Source organism: Phoenix dactylifera, chromosome 17, assembly GCF_009389715.1.
Source record: "Phoenix dactylifera cultivar Barhee BC4 chromosome 17, palm_55x_up_171113_PBpolish2nd_filt_p, whole genome shotgun sequence".
Classification (NCBI taxonomy): domain Eukaryota; kingdom Viridiplantae; phylum Streptophyta; class Magnoliopsida; order Arecales; family Arecaceae; genus Phoenix; species Phoenix dactylifera.
Genome location: NC_052408.1, coordinates 15,282,565 through 15,294,508, shown reverse-complemented (window position 1 = coordinate 15,294,508; position 11,944 = coordinate 15,282,565). Strand labels below are relative to the sequence as shown.

General features: G+C 37.5%; 1 protein-coding gene across 3 annotated transcripts; it reads right to left on the bottom strand.

Annotated features, from left to right (window-relative positions):
- Positions 1-1,660: 1,660 nt before the first annotated feature.
- LOC103705525 lies at positions 1,661-11,780 on the bottom strand. 3 transcript variants are annotated; one of them, XM_008789263.4, is made up of 10 exons: positions 11,451-11,773; positions 10,026-10,453; positions 9,774-9,910; positions 9,050-9,097; positions 8,732-8,785; positions 7,870-7,974; positions 7,547-7,753; positions 7,363-7,448; positions 2,615-3,594; positions 1,661-2,169 (listed from the first exon to the last, which is right to left on the bottom strand). In XM_008789263.4, exons 2-10 carry the CDS (start codon positions 10,438-10,440, stop codon positions 1,883-1,885), a joined length of 2,319 nt encoding a protein of 772 aa, XP_008787485.2. In that variant the 5' UTR covers positions 10,441-10,453; positions 11,451-11,773; the 3' UTR covers positions 1,661-1,882. The 3 variants fall into 3 exon arrangements, with proteins under 3 accessions (XP_008787485.2, XP_008787487.2, XP_008787486.2); XM_008789264.4 differs by lacking the exon at positions 1,661-2,169 and adding an exon at positions 2,176-2,499 and having other exon boundaries at positions 11,451-11,780; XM_008789265.4 differs by lacking the exon at positions 11,451-11,773 and having other exon boundaries at positions 1,754-2,169; positions 10,004-10,347.
- Between the last annotated feature and the right edge of the window lie 164 nt (positions 11,781-11,944).

The following is an 11,944-nucleotide window of genomic DNA, read 5'->3' as shown; positions in this document are numbered from 1 at the left end:
GGTACTAGTAAAAAAATTAAAATTTCCACACTTATTTGATGATAAATACGAAACAAAAAACAAATGAAATAAGAATCCCTCGACGACAGGATTAAATCGTGCTGCATTTCTTCTCTTTTACTGAAAATAGAGAGATAAATTTATCAATTCATCGTATTCTCGTTTAGGATTAATAGGGCTCAAACCTATAGCTTTTGTCTCTTGACTGTTACAAAGGATGATACCACCCTACCAAAATTGTCGTTATGTGAAAAAATCAGTTATATTGTTTATGTAGCTTATCCTTCAGATCTTTTTGACGAAGCTTCTATTACAAACATGTTTATTTTTGTTGTAGATTATGTGTTTGGTTTAAAGACCTACAAGCTCTACCTTCCGAGGATCTGTAAATTTTTCTTCTTATTCTAAAACTTTTCAAAGCCTGCCTCATGGCATCAAAGTTGAAAATGGTAAGTTGCTGTCCTCCATTAGAACATACTATCGAACCAAAATTGGGACTTATAGGTTGGACTTCAGCAAGTACATTCAAAAATTTATTTGCCTATGATAATTTCATGTAATGGCATTAAATGTTTATAAGTATTATATAAAGTGGAGCTACAGTCTGATTTAGAGGATTTGAATTCAAATCCTCTCGCACCTAATAAGCATACACTGTAACAATCAACGTACGGTACTAAAGGTGCTCACTCGTTGAGCAGGTAAAGTCATTAATTTTTGGAAACCAATAGCCAGAGTCAAGCTATGGCCTGATTTTAGACAAGTTTTTTTCTACATTAGTTCAAAAAATTATTAAAAAATCCATGCACGCAGCTGCTTGTGCCTGCACACATGCATGCAATGAGAACCAAAAAAAGAAAGAGCTGTGCATTCAATGCCATATGACCAACATGATACCGGTTTACAGCACTCGTCCTAGGTTTCAATGGCCTAAGTGGCAACTCTCGACATTTAATAAAATTAAATTAACACATGAAATCACAAACCCGAACATGGTCATCGATTTTCTGATATTTAGAAACCAATCCTAGCCAAACAAAAGCAATTAATATTAATCATACCCATGAGAAATATAGATAAAAAGTGATAGCATGAATATCGCGAAAATCATAACCAGATTATAGATGCAAATTCTTCTACCAAAACAACATAAGGATCTTTCTGAGAGGGGGCAAAATTTAGGAATTAGATTCTAAATGTTACCTTCCATATGAAGATGAACGTTTCGATTTGCATCAAGACAGTTGCCATGTAACCTACCCATGAAGTTCTGTGCTTAAAGTGTGGCACAAAACATCCAGATTTCGGATTTGCCTGATATCAGAATTTGTATAGCTGAAGAAACCAGTGTTGCTTAAGAAACGAACCCATGACAGACATTGGGTGCAACATACAGGATTAAGTGATGATAAGCTGATAGAGCCTCGAGGTAGTAATTACATGGACGTTGGCAATGTTTTCTTCAACAATGCGGGCAAGAAACTCACCTGATGTTGCGCTGTTGGAACGTTTGAATTTTTCTTTGTTTGCCAATGAATAAACTTTAAAGACCAATAAGTAACCAGCGATCTGCATCGTCAAAACTCAGCCAGAGCACCACAAACCAGAAAAAAGAAATACAGATAATTACCACGCTATACAAATACGAAAGAATTTCTGATAAAATAAGAGACGAGGGGAAAATGCATAAAGAACAAGAATAAAAACACCAGAACGCAAATTATTACAGATAAAAACGTAAGCAATAATCAAGGCTGATTGTGAGGTCTGAGAGTAGAGAACAGAAATCAAACAAATTCTAGAAAAAAGGAGCGATTTTGTAATCACAGAAGACCTCTGCTAAAACTGGAACCTCTGCTGGAAACTCGAGAATGAGTGGAATCTACTCTCCTAAAGCGTTATTTCTCTGCTTGGGAACATACTTTAGCTTGCAAATTTTTTCAGGCTTTAATCTGAATTTGGGCTTGGAAGCACCAGATTGCAGCTCGGTTGAGCCCACCCCAGCCATCTTTTTCTCTGCACTACCAAGTATGCTCCGTCCAAAGGAATCAGAAGACCTCATTGGTAACCCAGCGCAATTATGCTCAGGGTTGTTGAAGCCATAAGATGCTTCAGTTTCTGGAGGTAAAACTAGCTGAACATGATCAGATGCTGTGGCCTCCTTCCATCCTGCATAATATGAAAGCGCCGTTAGATCTTGATTTCACGGTAGAGTACAACACCTTGCTACTTCCTTTCTGCCTATCCAATTAAAAGCAGACAACCTAGCCACCCACACAGGCTGCAACATCGTTGTAGCACCCCAACTAACAGCTCTATCAATCTGAACCAGATGATGTTTCAGCCACCTAATGAACAGACGAGAGCTCAAAAACAACTGAACATGGTATCTGCGGTCATAAGAGTACAAAGCTAATGATTCCAAACGCTCCACTCACCAAGCTGTCATGATAATCCAATTACATCGACAATTTCAGGTTAAAGCTCTCATCAGGTGACCTACAGATCAAAGGGTTCACATTGATAAACAGTTGCTGGTGGTGGCAATAGAGCACCTATGGTAAGACTTATCGCATACTTCAGAAAGGGAAACATCAGTGAGAGGGATCCTTACTCTGAGCAAGAAAAGCCTCTGCATCTTTGCTTGAGAATAACATGGGTCCTGACAAAATTGCGCTTCTGTGCACCACCAACATATCCTTGCACCTCTCAGAACCACTGTCATCCATTCCACCAGAAGCAGGACAGTTCTTATCAGGTGAAATCTGGCTAGCAGTTTCAGCGGTGTGTCCATCCATTTCGTTCTCTCTCTTGCCACTTCTTGTTGTGGCACAATCACAATTTTCTTCGTGAGCCACTGGTTTCCACAATTTTGCTCCCGAGTGGTTGATATCAGTCATAATGGAATCAGCCTTAGCCAACTTCTCCTGATAATGACTAGATCTCACAGAGCTCGAGTCCTGGCAATGATCATTTCTTTGTCCAAGTATGACACTGATAGAACCTATTAAAACTTCAGAATTATCAATTATAACTGGCTGATCTCTATGTTTTCTGTCTATTCTGTCAGAGGAACCTTCTTCATTATCAGGCTTGGATTTCCGTGTCCAAACTTTATGCCAATTGGCTGATGCAACAGCCTTTGGATCCTTGTAGTTGCCATGTTTCATTGAAATGGAACACTTTGAAGATGGAACCTGACCTGAGTTGAAACCATTCCGAAAAGTTCTTGCCGGTTTAGATAGTAGACGCTGGACTGTGGTTGGCTGCCTCATGCTATTTTCCATTTGCTTTTGGTGATCCATATTTTGATCAGGATCCTCAGCATGCATGTTCAATCTGAAGTTTGCTTCCGCATCAGGATCAGGTGATCCAGTGGGCTCCAAAGAACATGGGTCTTCATGAAGTGATGCTTCTTGAGTGTACAACTCAGACTCCGATGGAGCCCTTGGACTTGGTGTTCCAGTGGAACCAGATGGACACTCAACAGTACCAGGAAAAGAAACCTTATTGTTTACATCAGTAAAGTCTTTTGCCTTTTGTTCTTTCTGCCTAAGTTTCTTCATCCTTTTTCTTTCCAGGAGCTCAGCTTGTCTGCAATTGCAAAGAAATCAATTTAAATATGACTTTAAATTAAACGAGGAGATGTGCTGTTTTAAAACATTTCTAGTTGACCGGAGCTGAAAGCATCACCTGATATCAATAAATTCAAACAAAAGATTTAGATCTACCTCCCCCCCCCCAACACACACACACACCAAAAAAAAAAAGTCTGCAAATAATGAAAGATAATTTAGGTTTCATTGAATTTCCCAACATAATATGTTGAGTTGTGACTTCAGTGAAAATAGATGCCACAATAGACAGACAGTAGAATCATAAAATAAGTTGTTTCGATGAAATTGCCGTCAAAACATCTCAGGATCAACCGAGGAGTTAACGTCATACTCAATTTCACCAAAGCATCAAGTTTTATCCCATCTATAGATTTGTTCAAGCATCTAAGGGCCTTTTTGGATAATCCATCAGGATTAGACTGAATTTCTTGTCGGATTCATGGATTGGGCAGCCCAACCTATGAATCCAGCAAAACATCCAACCCAATCCTGCCAAATTACCCAAACGACCTAAAGGGAAGAAGAATAGGAACTACACATGAAACGAAGCTTTACAAAACAAGATGCACAATTTCATTCAAGTCATAAAATAATTAAGAAACAAATTTTAAAGAAAAAATTAAAAATAATTTAGGATATCATTAGGAGTATTTTGAATATTGAAATGTCAATATTGAGATCATGTTCAAGCTGAATACCAAATAAAACATCTGGATAGCTTTACTCAAAGTGATACCAGCCAGTCAGAACTTTACTGTATTGCCTAAAGTAAACTCTAGAAGTCAATGCCTTTACAGCTAACCCAAGTCAAACCTGTTGAATTGAAACAAAACTCTGTTTTCAAATCTCAACAACCATAAAATTCAAGGCTACTTGAAATTGAAGCTTGACTCTCCAGGACATATCAGAAGTATCACCAAGAGGAACACAGGTCTAGCATACAAGTGCGGACGATACGGTATAAAACATCAATCAAAATCATGTCGGTAACATCTCTACTGCATCTACAAATTCGTCCATCATTAGTTGAAAGTTGAAACAACGCATATCAAATGAAAGAAGGTTTTATGAATAATAGAACCAATGAAACTTAAACTTGTCTAATACCACTTGGAAATAGAAATCATGCTTCTAACTCCTATGGAACTGCATCCTCTACTTTTCATACTAATTGCAAAGTATCCTTGCTACAACAGAAAGGCAGGGAACATAACACATGTTAAATCTGTAAGTATAGGTTTCTTATGGAACGGCTTCACCTTCCCAGAAAACAACCTTTATTCATTGATAACAAATTTACCATATAATACTTTGATTATTGTTTGACACATGCTATGTATGTGAATGTAGAAATCAATCAAAATCATGTCAGTAACATCTCTATTGTGCCTTCAAATTAGTCAATCATTACTATATCAAATGAAAGAAGGCTTTACGATTTAATAGAACCATTCTGGTTTCAAAAAATGCCAAAACTGGATGATACGATTGATACCATACCATTCCAGCGCAAAACCGGCATAGGTATGGGTGCCGTGATGCTGAAACAACTGTATTGGTACATTCCAACTGTACCAATCTCTCCCGCTCTATTACAGGTACCGGTCGTTATCGATGGTTTCCAATTTTTTGAAATATCTCAATTTCTGTAAATACTGTTGGCACTGGTATCGTACCAAACTGCATACCATTTCCATGGAAAAATAGTATGAGGTTCAATACCGATATTTGAAATCTTGATTCAAACTTAATTCAAGCTTGTGAATAACCCATAGAAATGGAAAACATGCTTTTAACCAATGTTTTAAACGGCAGCTGTGATATGTGGGCAGTCAAGGGACCACATTGCACATATGTATTATGCAGGCTGCATACCTACAGGCCCATATACAGTTAATATTTTAAACATAAAATTAAAAATAATTATATATTAATAATAGCAATATTTTTATTAATAATAATAATAACATCTAACAATTAGTGCTTGCTACTTAGTAAATTGATTCTTAATTGCAATAGATATAGCATACCGACATTGTTCGTATTGACATATCCAACCAGCTCGAAAGCCACATCCAACCCAACCATTAGCTTGAACATGCCTTATCCGCGTGAGCCTGCATAGAGTGGTCATATACAAGGTTGGGCAATGCTAAAAGGGCCACATATGTTGTTGCACAATGATAGGTAGGCTGCATATGCAGTCGCATGCTGATACTGCTATGTATATGTCTTTAAAGTGCTAAGAAAACTATCTTTGCAGCCTATATGTGGCCTGATCGTAAATGATAGCCGCATATAGGTATGCACAGTGGTAGGGGACTGCATATGCATATACAACCTTATGCATTGTGTTTTAAAAGAATGCTTCCAACTCCTATGGAATACAACAGCATCTTCTGCTTTCGCAATAACTGCAAAGTGTCCTACACAGAAAGGCAAGGAATATGTTAAGTGTTTGACACGTGCTATGACGTGAGAGAAAGCATGAATAGTTGTGAACTCTCATTTCTTTGAAGGGCACACGAAGCTGAAGACCACATGAAGACAGACTTTTCGTGCAAATAAAAGAGAAGCATACTCAGTGCCTTAAAGAAACTGATCCATCTAAAAGACCACTTGAACCCATACTCAAGACCCTTCCTGTTCCTTCCCATCAAAACAAGAGAACTGCAAGAGAAGAAATTCCCAAGAGAGAGAATGGAAGACATTATTGAGATGCACCGATGGGAGAAACTCAGTCCCCAAAGTTTGGGGTTTATATTAAAAAAATGATGACAAAAGACATGTGATGAGACCAAACACAAGCCTTTTCCTGTTATATGGTACATGATAATAAAATAGTTTAATGTAATTCTCTAGACCACTATGAAGTATGAATGCATGAGTCCATAACATACATCAGGTTTATGTGCGAGTATTCTCATTGCTGAGTGATGTTTAATAATCATTGGATATAGAAGGCAAATCTTATTTTTCTTATGTGCAGGGTAAAGTTTTATTAAGAAAAATACCAAATTTTGAGATGGTATTGAAACTCGAAAGTGAAGTGTCTAAGGTAGCATATCACTGGAAACAAACAGTCTTCCCGCCAGATCTTGGACTAAGGATCAGAAAATATTGAAATACTTGCATCTCTCGAGAGATGTTACAGCCTCACAGGTACTCCCTTCATAAAAAGTCTACATGAAGATGGGAATCAAAGAGGAGAAGAGTTTTCCAGAAAGACAGTCAAGAGGCAACAGCAGTAATGGTTACTTTCTCTTCACAGTTTTAAGTGCAGCAAAGATCTTAACATATACACAAAAATTTCTTCACTATTTATGCTGAAGTTGGGTAAACATAGAGAACTTAGCATTACTTATAGAACAATATATGAAAAAAAAACTGTACCCACAGGTTATGTGGTTTAAGAGTTTGTATGAGGTAGCCTTATAAATTGACAGAATCCCCTTTTAATCATTCAACACAAGCTAAAAACATAACAAACAAAAGATAACACACCTTTTTGAAAAGTCACAGTTACATGCCAAGCTATATAAACAGAAACAAAAACGCTAAACGGACATTCACATGCTCCAATAAGAAAACAAAATAAAAAGAAAATAGTCAAAAAGATAAGCAAGTAATTGGTGTTTGTTTTGTTATGGAATCTGGTAATCAACATTATGATAACTCTTTTCATCAAAAAAAAAAATCAAAAACATAAAGTAACTCTTAGGCATTAGCTACACCACATGAATACCTTTTCTGAGCAGCTTCCTCTTCCTCCACAAGCAACTTCTGGCATCTCAAAGCTTCAGCATCCTTGTCAGCAAGCCATGCCTTAACCTATGTATTGTATTACATTAAATTATCACAATGACAAATTTCTCAACAAGCCAGATTATTTAGATTCAATATGCAACTATGGAGAATTTTAACTATACCAGTTTCTGTTCAAGCAGAAAACTAACGCACGCAACTAGATTTTTCATCTCCATAGCAATCTTCCCAGCTTCTCCATCAAAGACAAACTTTTGCAGCGACACGGCGGTGCCAGCACACAAAAAGGTCTTTTCACTTGCATCATCAAGAATGTTGAATAATTCCCTTGATGACATAGGAAACCTGGAAGGCTTAGCTTGAACAATATCCTGCATTATGGAAAATAAAATTTTCATGATTCCATACTGGCTGATGGTCTAGCATACCATGTACATCATGAAAGATCAATAAAAATACTACAAGTTATACACAAACATCCACTTACCAAAAGAGTGAAACCAGCCTTGACATAGATTTGTGGTAGAGAAGCAAATCCTGGCTTTCGAATCCAAGATGACAATGCTTTTATGATAGAACAACCAGCAACTTCCTGAAAATATGATGCTTACTAGTATGAAGCTCACAATTTAGTAATACTCTTCTTTAAATGTTCTCATATGTTTAAATTGCCAGGAAGCAGGATCAGTCAAAAGGTGGATGTAACAACTAAGATGTTGTGACTCATTGTACTTCAAAAACAGAGCAAAGCATTCAATCATAAAGGAACTTTCAAAATCCGTCATTTCACACGCAATTGAGCTTATGAAACCCATATCTTGAAAAGGGTAAAAATGTGGTAGAACTGGAAGTTCAATTCATAGGGTAACATGGGTATCACCAACACTTTTTAGAGGCAATAAAACTAATTCACCCAACAAGAAGTAGGGAACATTATGGCCTTGCAACTCATTATATTCCTTTATGTTCTTCATTTACAAAACAATTACTACTCTCAAGAAAGTGCCTCTAACCAATATAGGCCTTGCACATATGTAGAAATTCCCAAGTTTAGATAAAAGATGTTTCTAGCATGTATAATCATGCTCCTTCCTACTTTAGTAGCAATGGATACCAACAAAATAGTCAAGGATATAAATGATTGATGTAGTGAGATCATCACTTCTATATAGCCACATACATAGAAGAGATAACATACTGGGAACAATTAGAAAGATAACATGACTTGGAAATAACAATTAACTGTTAGGCAAGAAGCGTCAACTATAAAGAGCACACTAAGTCTACAGTTAAATTTTATTTCTTTACGTATTGGATTTAAACATATAGAATTTCAATTAATTCATCACCTCTATAGCCATATCCGTGAATGATGTGATTTCTTTTGCCTCCTCCAGGCATAACTGAAATATAAAAAAAAAACTAAGTTATTGTTAAATAAAGAATAAACAAAGCATATAAGCACTGCAAATGGATGGAGTGAATCTAGTTGATGCATGGTCCAAGACTTAACCAACTTAGATCTTTGCAAGGAAATTTGGCTGAGGCCTAAAGCCTCTTTAATTGGTTTATCATTTTTAAGTTCAATTGTTGGGGTGAGTCTTCCAGGAACGATAAATTTCAACCAAACACATCCTCTGTTACTTGTATTTTAGGCAAAGCATTACCTTATCCCAGTATGCAGCCAAGAATTCCCGATTCTTAGAAGAAGAGTCCTACAAATAGTCAGCTAAGCATCAGCAATCTATGAGCACAAATATCTATAGAAAAGGAAGGAAAGTAAAAATTAACTCTGAATAAAGAAAAAATAAATGGAATTTAACAATTCTCCATTAAAGAAACGTAAATGCCAATCAGCTGTTCTAAACCATCTTGAACTCAAAATTGCATATTTCTATGCAAGTAGTTAGTAACTCAAACCAGAAAATTTGTAAGTGATGACGGATGCTCTTTGCTCAAAAAACAACAGGAAAAAAAAAAGACAAAAAGGAAGTTCATGCGACAAAACAGGTCACCAGGACCGCCATACACCTGTCAAGAACCCTATGGCTAGATTTAAAATTAAACAACCTAATACTCCTTACAAAATGTGCAGATTGTAATTCTTTTCGAATATTGGTGGAAAACATAAAACATGAAGAAATTGAATGAGTTCAAGTTAACATTGTAAAACAATCATGCCTTCCAATCAATACACTGGTTAGGAAATATACGATGCATGGCATGCTGATTGCTATAATTAGTCATCTGCTTTTTCCAAAAAGGAAAGGGACATAAAATTAATCATACCATCTCCTAATTTTTTTTTAAGTATATGGTAGAGAATAAAGCTGCAAGAACAAAACTGGTAAGTCCATCAAGCATGAAGAAAAAGGAGGAGAAGAAAAGGACCTTATCGATGTTCAAAGACCGACGGTGCACACGTACATGCCGTCGATAGTTTATTGGAGAACAGAATTCTCGAGAGCACTTGTCGCATTTAAGCAATTGCACCTTAGATGGTGACAACAAGGGCCATCCCGGAAGATCTGCCAAAAGAAGATGCAAGTTTGTTTATCAACCCAAACAACCTCTTTGTTTCAGTAAAATAAAAACCTATCACTAGTTACAACCCAAAATACCTGCTTTGGACACTTGACATACATTTTTCAGGCTCACCATTCGCCTTTGCAGCAGCCTGAGCAAAGGCAACAACAGCTTCAGGAATTTTGAGAGTTTGCATTTGTTCAGATGTGCTCTTTTTCCCTTTTGCAGGGGCTCCACCATCTTTCAGAGGATGAATGAATTCCTTAACCCCATTCATTTCAGAACTCAAACCATTGCAGAGTTCTAGAGAGTGCTCCTTCCCTCCAACACCATTGTCCACCCATGAACCTTTAGAAACTTTGCTGTTTCCTTGCTGGTCTAGTGCATGGAGCAACTGTATCCATTGAACAGGGCTATCACCGGCTCTAGAGAATGAAAGTAATGGCTCTTTTCCTATTGCTTCTTTGATGATACTGTCAAGGGGATCTTGTCCTTCCCTCTCTGGCTTCACAATCTTCTGCTCAGGCGTCATTGCACCACCAAAGCTGCTACAAGCTCTCACTTTAGTGACTGACATCAAAAATCTCTCAAAATTGTATGCTCCCAACCCATTCTTTTTTAAAGGAAAAATCTCAGAAACACTACTAGGAAGACTTTTTCTACGTCAGACATTAAAGAATATAAAATGCAACATAAACCAATATAGGACATATAGGTTGTTTTGGACCATTAAATCTAAAATGAAAATTCATTTAGAATGCCCTTATTTTTCTTCAATTTTTTATCCTAATGTGGAAGTAGCATCAGTTTCTAAATGCACAAATATCCTTCAAAAAGAAAAGGTGAAGAATTTGTTGGGGGGAGGAGATAAGGATCATACAGCAAGAACTTCCCTTAAAAAGAGCAAACGTCTAGCAAATGAGGAAAATATCAGCACTACAATGACAAAAGAACTTATAGTGAACTTTTTTACAGTTCCAAATCGCGAGCAAAAAAAGTCTCTTATAAACAAATCGAAATCCAGAAGCATTTAAAGAAAAGAAAATTGCAACAAGATCAATACCAATGCAAATCAACAGGGACAAGAAACTAAAGGATGATTATAACAGAAAAGTTTCATGGAAATCAAGATCCAGGAAAGTTAATAATATCAACGAATCAATTCTGATTCCAAGTAGATTTTTCTCGATCCACTGATATCCGGTACTATAGATCTATGACCATGAAGCCAGTTCAATCCATCAATCTTAGAAAGGAAATATAAGCCAACATCAAGAACCTACACAAACAAAGATTTTCCGCAGCAGATAGAAAAAACAAGAAACAAACGCCCTAACTCGCATCAAAATAAATAAATTAAATATCACAGAACACATAACCATCAAAAGTTAAAACTTTTTGACGTTCTGCGACCAACTGACAACTCTTGATTCAACTCCAATGCAGATTTCCTCGAGAAAAAACAGACAAATATAAATCTAATAAAGCCCAGAGCCGAAGAAAATTCAAAAGCGAACCAAGAAACGGCGGGCCGAGACTTACGGAACGCAGCCAAAACCAAACCCAATACGAGCAGAGACGATCAAGAACAACCCGGCCAGCAACAGAAATTTCTAGTGATCCAAATCTCGGGATCTGGGATCGCCGCAGGTGGGAGCGACGCCGAACTCCGCCGGCGTCCGTACGGGTCTGATAGATCGTTCCAAGAAGACGAGACGTGCGGCAGAGGATCGCGGCGATCGAGAAAAAGCGTCGAGGATGGAAAGGGGGAGGCAGAGGAAACCCTAAAAGCGTAGGGAACGGGAGAAATCTCGAAGGAGACGAATGACGAGGGCGGAAGCTGAAGCTTATATAGCGGGGAGGCGAAAAGTTGGAAACGAGGAAGAAAAAATATTCCATGGGACGGCCCAATGCGTGAGTGGGCAAACCGGGAGGCGGACTGGCGGAGTGGAACTAGCAGTACACTGCTCCTGCGGAATAATATAAGTTGCGATTCTTCGCTCCCTGGACCATTGTAAGCCTACTACATATTTCGG

What these genes read in the sequence shown, in the direction of transcription:
- LOC103705525 (XM_008789263.4), bottom strand. Translation starts at nt 10,440, where the DNA reads ATGACGCCTGAGCAGAAGATTGTGAAGCCAGAGAGGGAAGGACAAGAT. An exon ending in TTCTGCTTGAACAGAAACTG is followed by an intron (nt 7,449 to 7,546) that starts GTATAGTTAAAA and finishes TACAATACATAG; the next exon opens with GTTAAGGCATGGCTTGCTGA. An exon ending in GAGGAAGCTGCTCAGAAAAG is followed by an intron (nt 3,595 to 7,362) that starts GTATTCATGTGG and finishes TTGCAATTGCAG; the next exon opens with ACAAGCTGAGCTCCTGGAAA.